Raw genomic sequence first — 19,833 nt, forward strand, 5'->3', positions numbered from 1 at the left:
GTGTCACCTGACAGTCCGCTGCTGCCCCACCACCCCCAACAACCTGCAACTTAACATCATCCTTCTCCCCACAGCCTGCCTTTAAAGGCCTCACCTTCACCGACCTGCCTTTGTGCCTGCAACTGAACATCATGCAGAGGCTGAGTGACGGGCGTGACCTGGTCAGCCTCGGCCAGGTGGCCCCTGACCTACATGTGCTTAGCGAGGACCGGCTGCTGTGGAAAAAGCTGTGCCAGTACCACTTCTCCGAGCGGCAGGTCAGTGGGCCCGACAGGCCACCCCTCCTCTGTCGCCTGACCCTCACACTTCCTTGGCATTTTTCTCGAGCTTGAGGGGTGGATCCCATCCTCCAGGGCCTTCCTGGCTATCTAGAAGGCAACCTTACAAAGCATCTCTAAATAACATATGTGAGGGTTTCCTTTAAGGTGCTTTTGATGGAAACAAAAACAACTTACATTCTTAACCTATATGCATGCTTCACACCTTGCTTTAAAAAGTTCATAAAGTGACACCAGTCCTCCTCTTCTATACCAAAGTTAACTTACAAAAGTAACATTTTTATATATTACAGCTAATGAACTTTTATACATATTATTTCACTTTAGTCCAACACCCAGGGTAGGGTAGGTATCATTATGTTCTGTTTAAACAGACAAGGGGACTCAGGCCCCAACCAGGGAAATGGCTCTCAAGGTAAGGAAACTGGCCTTGAGTGTGAATTTGAACTGGGGGCTTCTGACACCAGCTCTAGGCCTGTTTCCCCTCCTCATGCTCCCTCAGACTTTTTCCCCCAACTTTATATAGATGTGTGAGTTCAACAAGTTCTGTTCACGAAGCCACTAATATTTAGATATAAAATAGAGCTACTGTGCCAAGCAGTTACTGCATCTCCCTGGAAATAAATCCCTCAAGTCTACAACAAAGAAAAGATGGAAGGTTTTTATTGAGATCACCTGAACTTTAAAGGACCATCCAAATACAGTTTAGTAGAGGTCACTAGTGAGATGTCACCAGCCACCTGTTTCTTTTAAAGACTGGCAAAAGCCACTGTTTCACTGGGTTAGAGTTCAGAAGGACCTTCTTTATATCTTGGCAGTTTTTTCCCTGGCAGTTGCAAGGCAAAAATGCAAAAGGGGAAGGAGGGTGGGAACAGAACTTTTCAGAAGCACAAAACCACAAACCATCTTCTTGATGAACTCTCCTGCAGTTGTTTGCAATTTTCTGTATTCGTTTGCAATTTAGATCCGCAAGCGATTAATTTTGTCAGACAAAGGACAGCTGGATTGGAAGAAGATGTATTTTAAACTTGTGCGATGTTACCCACGGAAAGAGCAGTACGGAGACACCCTTCAGCTTTGCAGACACTGTCACATTCTTTCCTGGAAGGTATGTGTCTCGAGGTGGCTGCCACAGTCCCCTAGCCCAGCCCCTAAGAGCCAAAGGCACCAGCATTGCAAGACCAAAGCCCTTCCTACTTCTTCCCTGCTCTTCACTTCTGCAGCTCCCACCCCCGCCCTGCTGAAGGTGTGGGGAACACTGATTCAGTCCCTGGGGAGAAAAACTTTGAGAGGCCTTCATTTCCTCCACCCCTATTTTTATGGATACATATTTTATGTGTATGTATATTTTTGTACATCCCACCCACCTCCAAATTCTCCGATCTCTTTGTGCACTGGTGCACATGGACACACACACACACACACACACACACACAAACACACACACAGCTCTTTAGTTTTTGCAGAACTTATGGCATTCTGGACAGAGGAATGTTGTTTTGAGGCTGAGCACAGCCTCATGGTGCTACAATGAGATGCTTCTGAGAAGTCAGACCTAACCATGATGTTCCTTTCCAGGGCACTGACCATCCGTGCACAGCCAATAACCCAGAGAGCTGCTCCGTCTCCCTTTCACCCCAGGACTTTATCAACTTGTTCAAGTTCTGAGTCCCAGCACGTGACAACACTTCAGAAGGGTTCCCTGCTGATGGGATGGCTGGGAATACGGAGTTTGGACACTTCATCTGTAAATAGTGTACATTTGAAACCTTGGCTCGAAACTTCTGAGATAAGTCACTGAGAGGACGTCGCAAGGGGAGAGATGCGGTTGCTGGCTGAGAATTTAAGAAAATGGACTTCTCATTAGAATCGGTATGGAAAAGCAGAAATACTGTAAATAAACTTTTTTCTCCCTTTTTGCCGGCAAGAATATAAGGGCAGGAATTCCGTTTCATCGGTGAAAATGGAAATCCTCCTGATGTTCACTGACACTCCTTGGTCTAGTTCCCTAGGGATGTGGAAGACAAGGGGAGGACTCGAACACAAGATAGAACACTCTGTTTACAATGTGAAAATGTGCTCAAAGAAAGAGAAGACGAACATATGCGAAATCTCTGCGCTTTGGTTTCAATTGTTGGGGGGGGGGTTTGTAAAAGGGCAAAGGAAGTACCACCCATCTTAAACCCGCGTGGGCATAGGGCCTTATCTTGCGAATCTATCACACAATTCTCTACCTCAGAAAGTAGGCACTGCTCCCCCTGACAGAGGCGCATCGCCCAGTAGGCCGCGTCTGCTGGTCTTGGTTTTTCGTCACATGAAAGGGGTTTCAACAGGAAGGGATTCTGGAGGCAATCCTCATCATGCTCCAGACTTCCTTTTTAGGCAAATAGGCACCCTTTTGGAGTTGCATCTTTTCTAGAACAACCCCGCAGCACATAGGCCTCTCCTTTCATGCAGTAGCTCATTCAGGGTGGCATAAGGCCAATTAAAAACAGTCCCAGAGGAAGTCCTCCTTCAGAAAAAGATAGAATTAGTCCCACCCAAGAGCTGTGAAGGCTTTTCGTATTCCTGTTTCACTTCTCGGCTTGTCTGGGTTCCTGGAGTCTATTCACGGATAAGCATATCTGTGGATGGGTGGGAGCCAGAGTGCTGATAAAAACTGGGGAAACGGGTTTTACGTATCAGTGAGACGGTTTCCCAGCTGCTGTGCCTCATGGCAGGTGACAAGCCGAGGAGCTCTCTTTTTCTTTAGGTCCAACATCAAAATTGAATCAGCCTAAGCTAGGACTTCATGCAAGGATGACGAGAATAAAGCCTGGAGTTCCCAGTCACAGGGAACAGAAGTACTGTGCGGTTCTTCCTAAACTTGCTCCACACCCCCTGGGGATCTTGCTAGGCAAATAGCAGCAGGTGTGGAAGAAAGGAAATCTCAGGACTTAAGGAGTTCGTTGTCAAATATTCCTGGGATGGGGGAGGGGACGTTTTTGTTTTTTACTTTTTATAGAACTTGGCTTTTCTACAACAATGTACATATTCTGGCAGTTGTGTTTGCTTTGTGCTTTTTTTTTCCTTCTTTTGCAAATAAAGTTGCCACCCTGCATGCCCTTGGCAAGTAAGTGAAGCAGAAATAGGAACTTGCTCACATTCACACTGAAGAACAGTTATATCCTTAGGGGTGGAAGCTTGGGGTGACCTGGAGAGGGCAAAGGTGGGTGAGCATGTATAGAAACAAAGCCAGGCACCGGCTGGCGATGCCGAGCCCCTTGCTGCCATGCCCAAGTGTCAGCATGCTGAAGAGAAGGCAACCATCAGCCCCCCTCACTCTGCAGCACCTGTGCCTATCTATACACCGGCACATCTCCATGTTTATCTTCATTATCACTCCCATCAGAAGGAAAATTAAATTTAATTTAAATGCTCCCCACTGAGCTGAATTCAACATTGAAGAATAAGATCTTGTTGGCTAAGGTTGAGCTTCTGGAGCCCCTGTAATACCTAGTGGGGTTTTTGCTCTCCCCTCCCCCTGAGTCAAAGTCACACTGAGAATGCAGGCCCTAGATGGTGGAATTAAAAACTTAGCTCTTCCAGAATTCAGATGTCTCTCAAATGTCTCAGCTTCCTGAAAGATATGGGGCGGAGCTGGGTTGATTGCGACTGTGAGATCTCTGGAACCTTTGACTCTGACATTTTTAGGTTTAGGCCTGCATGGCCTTCCACATTTGTCCATCACCTCATGACCTCTGCCCCTTCATACTGATCCAGGAGGTGGAAACCCTCCAGGCACCCTCAGGTTTGCAGTCCCAGAAATGTTGCCTGCCTTAAATTGTCAGCACCAAACTGGCAAACCAGTCTCCTTTGGACTGTCTGCAGTGCCCACGATTGCATATCATCCCCCAGGCAGTGAGGTGCATCTGCGCGAGATGACTCCTGCCACTAGTGGGAGGGTTATGGCTTTCTGAGATGTTTCCCTTAGTGGTGCCTCTGGGCTCTCCCTAACTCTGTTGGCATCTTTGGAGGTGGTGTGTGACGGAGTCAAGGAGAACTTTTAAGGAGAAAAGAGAAGAAACCAACATTTATGGTTCTCTTTCATTGGTAGTGGAGAATAAGAAAGGAAATGGCAGGTGGAGAGGGATGGGGGAAGGAATAGAAATGGCCTATCTTTGATGCTGTGGTTTGTGTGAAGGCAATGGAGAAGAACCTAGCGGGTGCAGAGCATCTGTGTTGGCGCCACATGGCAGCTGTTCAGCATGGCCAGAGCCTCACCTATAAGTAAAGCGAGTGAAAAAGAAAATTCTTGTTCCCTGGGTACCAATCATCTTTAGAATTTCTATTGGCAAACCCTCTGGGGACAACCTAACCTAAAAAAACAAAACCAAAGAATCCCTGTCTCAAAACTGCTAGTCTAAAAGCCAGACGGACAAGATGGTGGAAACTACTAGAAGAGACAGAAGGCTCCCCTCTCTTTGCTGTACCTACCTAACCACTCCTACCCCTGTAACGTAGAATTGGAAATTGATGTCAGCTATGAAGTAATTTGGACTTTGAAAGAAGGAAGGAGTGTGTCCAGGGCAGGGTGAGCACAAATCCATGGGGATGTTATGTACAATCTGGTTCAACTTAAAGGTGTATAAGCAACAAGCCTGGGGCCTCTTGAGAGTAAAGCACAACATTTAGGGAAAGAATATGTGAGTGCTGACTTCATAGCAAGATTCAGAAAAAAGTCCAATGACATCTTCAACTACCTTGCATTGTTACTTTAATGCCATTCCTTTGAGATGGATCAGTGTCATGGGAGGGTGGGTGACAAAGCTTCAAAGAAAAACATCCAGGGTGTCAGTTGTGAGATGACATTTATTAAGTGATGATCAATTTTATACCGAAGCGGCTCGGAGGAGTTATTTGGGGTGGGGTGGGTTGATACCACAAAACAGTGCAACAGTGGGCCTTACTTGAGGGTGAAGGAAGGTAACAAGCATGCACCGTGTTATTGCCATGATTCTCTGTGGATTCGAAAACTTTTTCACGAGGAGCTTGCAATTAACGGGCTCCTTTTTTACTGTTGTTTCTTTGTGGGGGCACAGAGGGAGCTTAGAATTTCATTTGTCTAAGCAAGTGGTGTGATTTAAAAGGTCAATCATTTCAAGACATGTTCAACAATGTATCATTTGTAGCATTGGATACAATGTTTACCATAAAATATGCACCTGACTTTATATTTTTTTGCCAGGTTATAGGGCAAAAGTGTTTTGCTATGCACTCTATTTTATGTGTGAATTTTTTTAACTGTAATTTTATGTGTGAATTTTTTTTTAACTAAACTATATCAACATTTTCTATGTGGACATCTGGGTGTTGTTGTTTTTTTTTTTTATCTGTTTCCAACTATCTGTGTCTGTGAACCATCCTTCTGACTGGATGCTGGCCTAAAATCCTATTAGTGTTTAAACAGACCTCAGAAACACCCTGAACCTCTAGACAAATGCTAAGAGATGGCTCTTTGATATATCTCGGGCTCACGATGTCTTCAGTAAACAAGATCATAACTCCTTTAAAGCCAACCTTTTCTGCAGAAGCTTTCTTCTGTGTTTTGTTAAAGAGAGTAAACCCTCCATGGCTTCCCAAAGGAAGGAAACTCCTATCCCAGACTCTTGTGCTGGAAGGGAAGTTGAGGATGGTGGAGTCTGGCATTCCATCTGCCCTTCAACATGAGGTAGTGGGACATGTCTGAGCCCATCTGGTACTCAGTAGTAGACCTGAATATGAACCCAGGATTTTCTGAGGCCTTTACTTTGTACCCTCTATCCAGCATCCTTTGGTGTGTCCGGAGAGACATAACACCTGACCCAATTGTTCTCCACACCTTCACTGTGAAAGGCAAGCATGAGGGTCCAGTGTTAGGCATCTGGCCATTATCTTTTCCAAATATTTTAAGTCCCTGGTTCTCCATGGAGAAGTTAACATTTCTCCCTGGAGCCACTTAACATTTTTGCAGACTTCTGACCCTATTGTGAGTACACCATCCTAGTAAGTACAACCTGCTCACCGTAAAGCAAACAGCATATTTTGACAAATTCACTTTTCCCTGGGTACTTTCATTTTTAATTACAAAAGTGGCCCTTAAGACACATAAAGGCTGAGCAGCTGGCTTGCTTTCTAGAAACTGAGGTTCTGATGGTAACCAAGCAGGTATTTCCTCTCAGACTAAGAAGTACATTTAATCCATACCGTTCATCTCCCCATCCTCCGGCACCTGCCACAAGATCTGGTGAGTGTCCATGGGGGGGGGGGGGGACCCTCCCACCCTCTGCTAAACGTCAACTTCACTAAGAGGGATTATTCCAAGAGGCAGCAAGGAGCGAGAAACCACAAATATTTGTGACTTTGTCTGCTGGACGTTTTTCCAAGTGTCCCTGAACACAGCAAACAAAGCTTCCTGAGAAATCTTCCAAAATTCAGGCACTGCTCCATTTGTCCAAAAATGGACGGCTGCTCCAGATCTCTGAACCTCTTAAAACGCCATCTGCTACGACGTTACTTCTGGAGTTTGAACATGACTTTTTCTGTCTTTGAGTATAGCAATGTTTGTTTAATTAACGATGCACAAGTCTGTTAAACAGAAGGCTCCAAGGACTGCTCTACGCTTGAGAGCTCTTGGCACCATCTTTATTCTACCAAATGCCAATAACCCTGGCTAAAGGGAGTGTATATTAAAGCCCATGTCCTAAGTTCAGAAGCTTTACTCTTTTTAATAAAAAATAGGAGGTTGAATATGTAACTAAAAGTATAAGGTTAGTCTTGTTACATGCAAAGATGTTTATTTAATATTGTGTGAGCTAAGTCCTTCTGTATAAATTATTTGCACACTTTCCTTGCATGATGAACTGATTTTTTTTATAGTTGTTTGTACCAGACGGTGGCATATTTTTGTAAAAATTTTTTGACACTGAATTGCAATAAATGTTTTTCCAACAACACATTGGTGCATTTTTGGCGTGTGCCAATTCAAGTTGGCTTTTTAACATACTGAGTATGTTTATCTTTTGCCTAGTGAGGCTTAGATTCCTTGTCCCAGAAACTTATCATTGTTACAAAATTTCTAGGAATATGAAGAAAAATAAGCTTGCTGCTGGGTACCATCCTCAGTCAATAACAGCATTATGCGTAAATGGGATAGTTCCATTTGCTGTATGTATAATAGAATGATTAGGGAATCATGAGCTATGAAATCAATATCCATTTATTCATCAATAGACATTTCTTGAACAGCTAATAGACACTGGACCCTGTGCAAGGCACTGGAAACAGGACAGTGAACAAGACAAATAGAGTGCCCGCCTTCATGGAATTTTGATTCTAGTGGGAAAAACAAAAACAGACAGAGCATGTAGGAAAATATTTAATTCGTAATAAGTGCTACGATAAAAATAAACAAGGGGCCAAAATGCAGAATAACAAGGGGACCTGCTTTTAACAGGCTGAGCGAGGTGGGGCGGGGGCATCTCTCCAACAAGAGATAGGCTGAGATCTCAACTGTGAGAAAGAACAGGCTGCAGAACATGGATATGTTCTCATGCATTCCAGAAAGAGGGAATGGTTTGTGCAAGGTTCAGGTCATGGTCCTGCCACTTACCTGCAGTGCGACCTTTGTCAGCTTAACCCCTCTAGGTCTCAATTTCCTAAATTCCAAAACAGTGGTACTAAATCTATTACTTATGGTTGTGAGGGTTTAGTGAACTAGTACAAGGAAAATTCATGAAGCCAGGCACATGACACATGTTCTGTCGATATTAACAATCATGATTCCCTGAGCAACAAGGGTCTGAGAACTGGGTTAGGCATTACTCTGCATCTCTAGTTGCGTGTGATGTGCTTAGGTGTCTGACGTGGTGGCTGACCTACTCAATAATATATTTACTCTGGAACACATCTCGATCCTGCCACTAACTCTCCCATCAGAAAATGACAAAAAAAGAAGAAGAAAAAAGGGGAGGGGGTCCCTGGGTGGTGCAGCGGTTTGGCGCCTGCCTTTGGCCCTGAGCGCGATCCTGGAAACCCGGGATCGAATCCCACATTGGGCTCCCGGTGCATGGAGCCTTCTTCTCCCTCTGCCTGTGTCTCTGCCTCTCTCTGTGTGTGTGTGTGTGTGTGTGTGTGTGTGTGTGTGTGTGACTATCATAAATAAATTAAAAATTTTTTAAAATTAAAAAAAATAAAAAAAATAAAAAAGAAAATGACATAAAAGGCACATGAGAGTAATCAGATTTTTAAAAAATTCCTACCAGGATCACAAAAGCTCAACATTCAGTAGCTATCCCATGCTTTCTTTGCTCAGGCTGCTCCATCTACCTAGAATAGTCTTCCCGACTGAGTAAATCTCCCTCCCAGAACACTTTTCTGCATCTAGACTTTGCTACACTGTAGTCTTATTTGGGGCTGTGTCATAGTGCCCAGTCCAGTGCTGGGGCTGCATGAATTAGTGACACACACAGACATTCACAAAATGCTTTTCAAAGTCTCACTGATCGCATACCTTCCACTCGAATAAGAATCAGTGCAAGCATAGAACTATTTATAGCTTTTTAGTTAAAAATTAATGGTAGTTGAAAAAGTAACAAATGTGGGGACCTAGTTTTCATTAAAGTTTAAGTTCGACTAAATCTTTACAAATCTAGTAAATTTTCATACAAAATAAGAGGGGCTTTTCTTACTGTTTGATAAGCTCAAATTGAATGACTAAAGTCCCTTTAAAAAAATAAGTTCCTTTTATACACCTAGTGTAAATTCCTTGGAGCCCCTGGGTGGTGCAGTTGGTTAAGCATCCTACTCTTGGTTTCAGCTCAGGTCATGATCTCAGGGTGGTCAGATCAAGTCCTGAATGGGGGCTCTGAGCTCAGCGAGGAGTCTGCTAAAGTTTCTCTCTCCCTCTCCCACTGCCCCTCCCCGTGCTTTCTCTCTCTCTCAAATAAACAAATATTTTAAAGAGGGGAAGGGGCTCCTGGGTGGCTCAGTGGTTGAACACTTGCCTTTGTCTCAGGATCGAGTCCCACAGGGAGCCTGCTTCTCTCTCTGCCTATGACTCTGCCTCCTTCTGTGTCTCTCATGAGTAAATAAATAAAATCTTAACAAAAAAAAATTCCTTTAAACATGTTAAAGCTACAATTATATATCTAACCTATTTGCTTTTTTTTTTTTTTTATATAAGCACTTCAAATGTCTGCTCAGGTAAGTATCAACCCTAAAAAGCAAAACTATTCCCAGATCAATTAATAACTTATAAACTTAATAAATTAAGCATAAATATATCTCAAAAACTCTAGCATTGTTAAAACGTGTGCAATTATTATATATTTCTGTTTAAAATCATATCTTACACGAATTACTTATTTTCCATGGAAATCATAAGGCTACCACTGTAGGCAAAATAATGTCTCTCTGAAGATGAACACATCCAAATCCCCAGATCCTGTGAGCATGTTACATGGCAAAGGAGAATTTGTGGGTGTGATTAAGTGCTTTGAGTTGGGAGATTATCCTGGACTACCTGGGTGGGCCCAATCACAAGGGTCCTTGAAAGTGGAAGAGAAAGGCACAAGAGGACAAAGTGATGTGATGAGCAAAGGGCCCTCCCGCCACTGCTGGCTTTAAAGAGGCAGAAAAGGGGTGAGGAGCCAAGGAATGAGAGCACCATCTATAATCAGGAAAAGGCAAGGAAACAATTCATCCCCAGAGTCTTCAGACAGGAATGCAGCCCTGCCAATACCTTGAACTTAGCCGGATGAGAACTGGGTTAGACTTCTGACATTATAATGGATCTGTGTTGTTGTAAGCCACTCAGTGTGGGAGCCTGGGTGGCTCAGTGGTTGAACACCTGCCTTTGGCTCAGGTCATAGTTCCGGGGTCCTGGGATCGGGTCCCGCATCAGGCTCCCCACAGAGAGCCTGCTTCTTCCTCTGCCCGTGTCTCTGCCTCTCTCTCTCTCTCTGTGTGTCTCTCAGGAATAAATAAATTAAATATTTTTTAAATTTATTTATGATAGAGAGAGAGAGAGGCAGAGACACAGGCAGAGGGAGAAGTAGGCTCCATGAACCGGGAGCCCAACGTGGGATTCGATCCCGGGTCTCCAGGATCGTGCCCTGGGCCAAAGGCAGGCTCTAAAACACTGCGCCACCCAGGGATCCCTAAATATTTTTTTTAAAGCCACTCAGTGTGTAGTTAATTCATGACAGCAACACAGGAACTAACAGCAGATTTGCTAGCATGCCCAGCAGCATGCCCTACAAAGCCATCAGTTCTGACCATTCTGCTGTATGTCCCCCATCCCAGGCTGAGGGAGGGTCTGTCTGCAAATGAAAGGCTCAACTGCTTGATAGTCTAGTTCTGCAACAAGAGTTATGTTGATTGCCCAGATATATGACCTGCGAAGCTAGACAGGAGAGTTCTGCTTGTCAGTGTAGTGGGTGTAAAGTTGCCTCCTGCCCCCTTATACAGACTCAGTGGGGTTAACACCCATCACATTCCTGCCCAAGAAACATCACAGGGGATCAGCATTTCAAAGTCTCTCCAATAAGCCATGTTTATGAAGCAGCAGTGTCCTGGCACTGGAAAAGTCATTCAGAAGTGTGAACCCAACCCCTGCCTGCAAGAACTATTTTTTTAAAGATTTTATTTATTTATTTGAGAGAGAGAGAGAGAGAGAGAGCAGGAACAGGGGCAGGGGTAGAGGGAGAGAGAGAGAAGCAGACTCCCTGCTGAGCAAGGAGCCCAATGTGGGGCTCGATCCCAGGACCCTAGGATTTTGACCTGAGCCAAAGGCAGATACTTAACCAACTGAGCCACCCAGGTGCCCCAGGCCTTCCTTACATTACAGACTTGCCAGCTCCATATCTGTGTGAGCCAATTCCTTAAAGATAAATAGATGATTGATTGATTGGTAGAAAATTGATAGATTTTGAGGAATAAAAATATATCTATATAGATATACAGAGAGAGAGAGAGAGAGAGAGAGAGGTGCATCCCATTGGTACTGTTTTTTTTCTGGAGAGCCCTGACTTGTATGAGCTCCTAGAAAGAGAACAAGGACAAGGAAAGTCTACAGAAAGGCTTCAGAGGGCAGGAAGGAAAGGAAGAAAAACCAGAGAGAGAGCGGAATCTAGTGGCTATAAGAGGCTGTCAGCCAACTACCACATCCTGAAAAATCGTATTTGGCAGATGCCAAAGAGTACAGCAAAATAGTCCCTCTTGCCCCACATAAAAGTGACTGGTTCCCCTCTCTTTGTGCTTTTTAAACTGGCATTCAGTTGTTCTCATCATGTTTAGTTTTTTCTCTCTCTTTTTTTTTTTTAATGAAAGAAAGGTGAGCCTTTCTATATCAGCTAGCACCCAGCTGACTGTCAGCTATTTTTTTTCCCAAGGTTTTACTTAAATTCCAGTTGGTTAATATATAGTGTAATATTAGTTTCAGGTGTACAGTATAGTGATTCAACACTTCCATTCATCACATGGTGTTCATGACAACCAGTGCCCTCCTTAATCCCCTGTTTCCCCCCTCCTTACCCCGACCTCCCCTCTGGTGACCATCAGTTTGTTCTCTATAGTTAACAGCCTGTTTCTTGGATGCTCCGCTCCCTTCCCCCTGCTTTTTTCCTTTACTCTTTTGTTTTGTTCCTTAAATTCCACATATGAGTGAAATCATATGGTATTTGTCTTTCTCTGACTTATTTCATTTAGCATAATACTCCCTAGCTCTGTTCATGTCATTGCAAATGCTAAGATTTCATTCTATTTTTATGGCTGAGTAACACTCCATATATATATATAGACAGAGAGAGAGAGAGAGAGAGATCACATCTTCTTTATTCATCAGTCAATGGACATGTAGGCTCTTTCCATAATTTGGCAATTGTAGATAATGCTGCTATAAACATTGGGGTGCATGTATCCCTCTGAATTAGTGTTTTGTGTTCTTTGGGTAAATACTCATTAGTGCGATTGCTAGATCATAGGTTAGCTCAATTTTTAACTTTTTGAGGAACCTCCATACTGTTTTTCCACAGTGGTTGCATTCCCACCAACCATGTACGAGGGTTCCACTTTCTCTACAGCCTCACCAACATCTATTGCAGGGTTTGTTTGGTTTTTTTTTTGTTATTGATTTCAGCCATTCTGATAGGTGTGAAGTGATACTTTTTTCTTAATTTCAAAATTATTCCAAGAAGCCCCTACTTCTTTCAGAGAGGCAGCCTAGCATAGTGATCAAGAGCAAAGAATCTGCAGCCAATCTGCCTGGGTTCAAACCGTGTCCTGCCTCCTCCTTGCTATATCAGACAGAGTGCTAATGCTTGACAAGCCTCAGTCCCCTTATATGTAAAATGGAATGATAACAGTACCTGCATCATAGAACTGCTGTGAGGAGTATCTGAGTTGATGCATTTTAAGTGATTGATACATTTTGTGCTGTTACAGCAGTGCTTAACACATACTAAGTTTTATTTAAATATTCATTATTATTTTAAAATTTTTTTATTGAAGTTCAATTTGCCAACATACAGTATAATGCCCAGTGCTCATTCCATCAAGTGCCCTCTTCAGTGCCTGTCATCCAGTTATCCCAACCCTCTGCCCACCTCCCCTTCCACAACCCTTCATTATTATTATTCACTACATCCACTTTCCATTTTCTGTTTTTGCATTATGTGCTCTAGGCAGAAAAACCATGTAGCCTTCACTGTCCATAAAGAGAAGCATATTTTCCACAATTGTAGCCTTTGCTTATTGTTTAAACCAAGGTCTTCTATCATCTCATCAGTACACATTTTCAGCATAAACCCAACAGATGTGTATTTATTAAATATAGACAGGGGCGCCTGGGTGGCTCAATAGGTTGAGTGTCCACTCTCTTGGTGGACTCAGGACTGAAACTCTTGGTTTCAGCTCAGGTCATTATCTCATGGGTCATGGGATTGAGATCCATGTTGGGCCTGTACTTAGTGGGGACCCTGCTTGAGATCTCTTTCTCTGCCCCTCCCATTCCCCTACTCAAGTTTGCTCTCTAGATCTCAAATAAATAAAATCTTTTTTAAAAAGTATATATAGGCATTATCATTAATATTTCAAAGCATAATAAACACTTAGGAGGACAGTCAGCATTAGTAATGTTGGATATAAATTCATATTTCAAATAGTTGTGATCATTTTGGACTTTCTAGCCAACTTTGGGTCAGATTTCATTAGCTTATTATTGTACCAGACACTGCAGCCAGTGAAGGGGCCCTTCTAGGAAGAACCCTGTTAGTGTTGACATTTTCTTGTTCCGTTATGTATGCAATCGTAGTATCTTCCCTCTACAGTGTCTTTGCAAGAACCTTCTTAAAACATTTGTGCATTTGGTGAGATTCTATTTGACACTAGATACTATAAACCATAAATCCATTTAGCCAGGCAGACAGAGGTTGCAGTATGTCACAATATACCAAAAACAAACGATTGACTAAGGGTTCCTCTGGCTTCCACTTTGCATTGGGGTCAAGGTGCCTCGGGTCCTGATATGACACCTGATATCCTTTTTGTGATTTTAGGAAGTCATAATAGTAGTTTAGAGGAAACTGTTATTTAGTACTTTTGTTTTCTTTTTTCTTCAACACCATCCCTACCCTCCTTTCCAAAACAAGTACATCTTCCACTGGTTAGAATATTCCTTTTGTGAAAAGCCTTTAAATTTTATAAACTCCTAAGCAGGGGCACCTGGGTGGTGCAGTGGATAAAGCATCTGACTCTTGGTTTCGGCTCGGTTCCTGATATCAAGATCATGAGATCGAGTCCCACACATTAAAGATTGAGATTCTCTCCCTCTCCCTCTAACCTTCCTCCAGCTCCTGCTCTCTCTCTCAAATAAAATAAATAAACCCAAACCTTTAAAAATACATAAATAAATATAAACTAAGTAATAAGCAAGCCCAGACACAGTATCAATAATAGATTGAATTCTGTGCTTTCAAATACATTATTCTTTTTTTAAATTGTCATAACAACCCTGGAAGGTAGATACTGGTATCACCCCACTTCACAGATGTGGAAGCTGAGGAGGCTCAGAAAAATTCAACGATCTGTCTTGGAGCAATCACACAATGTGGTGTGCTGGAGCCGGCTCATGAAAGCTGACCTACATGTTTGTCTTTTTCCAACTCTACATTCAGTGGCACATCAGTAACTTAAAATTGGCCTTAGTGAGGATATTCAGAAAGACCTACAGATCAGAGCTGCTGCTTTTTCTCCTCCTCCTCCTCCTCCTCCCCCCTTCCTCTTCCTCTGCCCTTCCTCCCCCCCTCCTCCTCCTCCTTCTTCAGAGCTGATTCTTCAACATTTACCATCATACTCTGGTCACACTGTTACTTAAACCACAGAGCTATGGTGTAAGCTCAAATCTGTCTCACCCTAAACCCAGCATGCTTTTTATGACACTCCAGCTGTGCCCCCCTGCACAGCACCTAATACAGTGCCTCGGGAAAAGCCATTGTGAAACACATATTTCCTGCACCAGATACCGAGGTCTCCAGGATAAATTTTCATTAGCCTTGCCATTCAAATAGGCTTGCTATTAGATGAAGACTTGCCGACAAATAACTTCCAAGGAATTCTTGGCTTGTGCTAATGGTCCTGCCACTGCTAGATGGAATAGATTATACACAGAGCACTGCTTTGTTTCCATTCCCTCATGTGTATGAGCACAATACTCTTCTGCTCTCCTAGTTAGGACTGTCCCTCTTTGCAGGTCTGGCTTCACAACCAGGAAATGCCTTGCCATGAATGCAATTTTAACTTGAGATGAAGCAAAGGAGGGGGGAAACAAATTCCCCTAAAACCATGAACTTCCCAGATTGAAAAACGTTAAACCTGACAGAGACCTAAAGAGGTGATCTGGTCAGGCTTCTATCAACTTCCTACAAGCATACAGCCCACCCCCACCCCCACCCCCATTTCACTGAGACAACAGAGACCAAGGAATGTTCCGTATCTGCCCCAAAAACAATACTCTGTAACTTGATAATTACTATAACAGGATGTTGAATGGGGTTTCTCTGGTTCCAGAACTTTGTTTTTGTTTTTTTCCCACTAAGTGTTGATTTTAACTAGTTTCATTAACGTGGGTCACCTCATTTCCTAGCTCTGGGGACATCCATGTCATTCAAGTACTTCTAACATGTGCCTGTGTATATAATTCAGAAAAACTTCCGATGACTCATTTCCAAAGACACACAATTCACAAAGTCATAGCTTCAGGTATGCAGATGAAAGAGAATCATACACATTAAATTTTATGGTCTGTTTCATAGAATCACTCATGAAGTAAAGTATTATGTCTTCCTAAATTATTTTTGGAAGATTTTTTTAAGTTTAGAAATGTCCCTAACTTTGTTTAGGTTTTTGCTCCAGCTTTATCCAGGTATAATTGACATATAACATTGTTTAAGTTTAAGGTATACAGCTTGAGGATTTGATACACACGTATAATTGAAATGATTACCACAATAAGGCTAATTAACATTTCTATAAACTCACATAATTACTGTTGGTGTGTGGGGTGGGGGATGAGAATATTTAAGATCTCTAAGATTCTCTAAGATTCTAAGATAGACAATCTTTAAGATTCTCTTAGCAGCTTTCAAATATATAATATAGCACTGTTAACTACAGTCACCATGCTGTACATTAAGTCTCCAAATCTTATTCAGCTTATAAGTGGATGTTTGTACTCTAGGATTAACAGCTCCCTATCTACCCCATGGCTCTGGCAACCACTTCAGCTTTTTGAGATTCCACATATAAGTAAGATCAAACAGTATTTGTCTTTCTCTTCCTGACTTATTGCACTTAGCATAATGCCTTCAAGTTTCACCATGTTGTCACCAATGACAGGATCTCCTTTTTCGTGTCTGAATAATATTCCACCATGTATGTGTACACACAGAGAGAAGAAAGAAAGAAAGAAAGAAAGAAAGAAAGAAAGAAAGAAAGAAAGAAAGAAAGAAAGAAAGAAAGAAAGAAAGAAAGAAAATGGATTTTCTTTATCCATTCATCCACCAATGGACATTTAGGTTGCTTCCATGTCTTGGCTACTGTGAATAATGCTACAGTGAAATCTCAGAACTTTGAATAAAACCCAATCCTAAGGACAAATGGCACTAAGTATCCTGACATTCTAAGTCCAACAGTTGGAGCCAGCCACCTTACTGCAAGGCTTATGGAAAGGCCACAATCAATCCTCCATCCCCTGAATCAAAATAAAGGAAGGAACAAGGGAGAGGAGTTCAGCCAGGAGGGGAGAGCAGTGTTCATGGAAAGAGCCTCTCCCCTCCCTTAAATCACAGCCAGGACTCCAGGAGAATCGTTCACAAAGCCCAGGAGTTCCAGCCACATGGAACTCCTGGCATTTCATTCCCCTATGGATGGTTGTTTGGGCAACAGGCTTGCAAGTTGCCTGGGGCTAAGGAAAAAGCCCTGGAGAGGACACCTTTGAGACAGAGGAGCAGCAAGACAGCTTGCACTGTGCCCAGGGACCTGCAAGGGTGTGCAAGGTTTCCTTGGGTAGACTGAACACTTAGAAGGTACCTAGGCTTGAGCCATCTTTCCCATATCTCATTAAGAGAGGGCATGAGTTGAAGCATGGTCAGGGGAAGAGGTTTCACTGGAGCCTGATCTCCATGCAAGGAAGTGTGTGGGGAGAGACTCCCAAGGGGGCCTTGGAAGGACTTGCTCCCACAGCCCACAGGAGAGCCAGCTTTAGAACCTGCCCCCGGGGGAGGTGACCACAAACCAGTTAGCTAGAGAAGCAGCAACAACCCACGGGGACAGGATGGATACCTCCTCTTGGACTCGGGGAGGAAGAACCTCTGTCTCCTCCCCTTTCCCGCCCTCCCACTCCTACCCTTCACCTAAGCTCCAGAAAGAGTGGCAGCCACGGGGAAACCAGCGGTCCCTGGAGCCACTACCTCCCCCTGCCTTGTAGGGCAGAGAGGAGAGATCAGATCAGAGAGAGACACTATAAAATTAACCTGAGGCTCACATCCTAGAATGAGACTGCTAAGAATTTCTGGAAAGCTGCAGGATTTGGCCTGAAGGTCACCAAACGAGCCGTTTTAATGAAACCTCAGGAAGAGCCATAATATCATTGGGAACCGATACTAAAAAAAAAAAAAAAAAAAAAAAAATCTTTTCATAGTGATACCCTGAGCTGAGACTTCCCATTAAGCCCGTTCCAATTTACTCAACATTATTTATCAATGTGTGCCTGGTACTAGGTCTATGAAGTCAAAAAAGGCAACTGCAATTATCATATTTCAAGAGCCCATATATTTAAGGGGGAGACTCAGACATACGAACCAACAATTTTACATTCTACAATTAGGTTACACAAGGTTCAGCAGAGACACAATAATACTTAGAACAATCTCTATGTTTCAATTTCTTCATCTATAAAATGGGAATTACAATAGCACCTACATCATAAGATGGTTGGTTGGATTAAATGAGCTATTTTATGCAGAACAGTGCCTGGCACTGAACATTAGTGTTCTATTCAAAGCAATTCATGTTCGACACTGTAGTTATTTTATGTTAAATAACTAGGCACTGTTCCCAGCATGCTAAATGCTTGATTATCTCAACAAGTCTATGAAACAGGTACTATTTATTATTCCCATTTCACAGAGGAGAGAACTGAGGCACAGAAAGGATAAGCAGTCTGCCCAGGAACACACAACAGAACTGGGATTCAAGCTTAGGCTGTCTAAATCCAGGACCTGCACTCACTGTGCAGCTCGGCAGGGTGACAGGGTGAGGGGGGGTGGTGTTAGAGTGGCCAATTTTGCTGGGTACTTCCGGGAACACACAGGCTAAAGTGGTTTTTTTCCAAAACAGCGACCGATAAAATATAGTCCTAAAATAACTTGCAACAAAGAAGTCTGGCTCTGCCTGAACTTTCTAAAAAACATTCGCATGGATTCTTCATTCCTATTTCAAATTAGAAAAGGCAAAAATTCGGGGCACCTGGGTGACTGAGTGGTTGAGCGTTTGCCTTCGCTCAGGGCGTGATTCTGGGTCCCAGGATCGAGTACCACATCGGGCTCCCTGCGGAGAGCCTGCTTCTGCCTCAACCTGTCTCTGCCTCGCTCTTTCATGAATAAATAAATAAAATGTTTAAATTAAAAAACCAAAAAGGCAAAAATTCATTCTGAGGGCCTTGGGTGTGCAGATACAAGCTCCCTAGCTGGTACAACTGGGGCCCACCCTGGCATGTTGATCCTTCAAGCCTGCATCCGGCTCTTCTTGCAGAAAGCTGCATCCTGCCCCTCAGCCAGGTGTCTTGTTTGATTTGGATGCCATGCCCTCCAAAGGGGGAATTTCAGGTCCTCGAAGTATACCCGGGGCAAGCAATGCTTGCTCTTGGTGTTTATATAACCATCCCAGCTCCAAAACAAGGGATGCTGGTACTCTGTAATTACAGACTTGTTGGCCTGTCGCTGGGGAGAGAAAAACAGGGATAATAGCTCCATCTGCCTGTGGAATTCAAGCTCTCTCTAGAAGCCCAACAAAGCTCCCAGAAAAGGAAGCAGGAGGCTAGATCCCCTAGTACCCCATTCAAAACATCCATTCTTATTAAATAAACAGAATTTGGCTGCTTCTAAACTGAGCCTGACTGTGGCCTTGGAAATGACATCATCACATCTGGGTAGCATTTTGTTAAGAGGAGAGCTCCTTTAAGTTCCCAGCCACATAAATCCGCCCCCCTGCGCATATCAAACATGTTCTTTAATCAAGAACAGCAAGAGTTCAACTTGGGAAGCATAAAAAAAGACATGCTTATTAATCCATACCATGTATCAGGATTCCAGATATCAAAATCTTGCTTCTCTTTTGCACGCTAATAAACTGTGAGCTGGTGTCCAGTATTCCCATGGGGAGTTGGTTTTAATTCTACTTTTAATTCTACTGCATTTAATTCTACCGAGCTTTTAATTCTACTGCATTTCATCAATTCTAAAATGAACATCCTTTTCATTCTTTACATCTTTGAATTCACGCTGCATCTTATAATCCATGGCATCTTAGATTCAAAGAAGCATAGACTGAGACTCACGTATCTCATAAATTCTATTCTGCAATTCCTCTCTGACGGTTCCCCTTCGTCTTCACTGCCTCCTCCAACTAGAGCTGTCAGCATCGTTTGCCTGGAAGTCTGCAGGGGGCACATAACATGTCCCCCCATTGCCAGCTTGCACCCCTCCAACACATCCATCTTACTGCTTCTAGAACATATGTCTAATCTAATCGTTGAATCTGGGGGATAGGTAATTAAAGATTATTTCACTACTTTTTTTCTATTCTTGGCAGGTATCTTGGTCTCAGGCTGCCATAACAAAATCCCCTAGACTGGGACCTTAAACAATAGAAATGCATTTTTCCATAGTTCTGGTGGCTGGGAGTCCAAGATCAATGTCTGGCAGTGTCCGGTTGCCAGTGAGAGCTCTCTTCCAGACTTGCAGACAGCCGTCTTCTTACT

The 19,833-nt window shown here is 43.1% G+C and overlaps 1 protein-coding gene across 1 annotated transcript in view; it reads left to right on the plus strand.

The window, feature by feature from the left end:
• The window catches only part of FBXO32 (F-box protein 32), a 34,003-nt gene extending 26,753 nt beyond the window's left edge, over positions 1-7,250 (plus strand). The window contains exons 7-9 of the mRNA XM_041768658.1: positions 75-257; positions 1,243-1,386; positions 1,857-7,250. Of these exons, the coding sequence (XP_041624592.1) occupies positions 75-257; positions 1,243-1,386; positions 1,857-1,946 (417 nt within the window). The 3' untranslated portion in view covers positions 1,947-7,250. The remainder of the gene's footprint in view (positions 1-74; positions 258-1,242; positions 1,387-1,856) is intronic.
• Positions 7,251-19,833: the final 12,583 nt, after the last annotated feature.

Source organism: Vulpes lagopus, chromosome 9, assembly GCF_018345385.1.
Source record: "Vulpes lagopus strain Blue_001 chromosome 9, ASM1834538v1, whole genome shotgun sequence".
NCBI lineage: Eukaryota > Metazoa > Chordata > Mammalia > Carnivora > Canidae > Vulpes > Vulpes lagopus.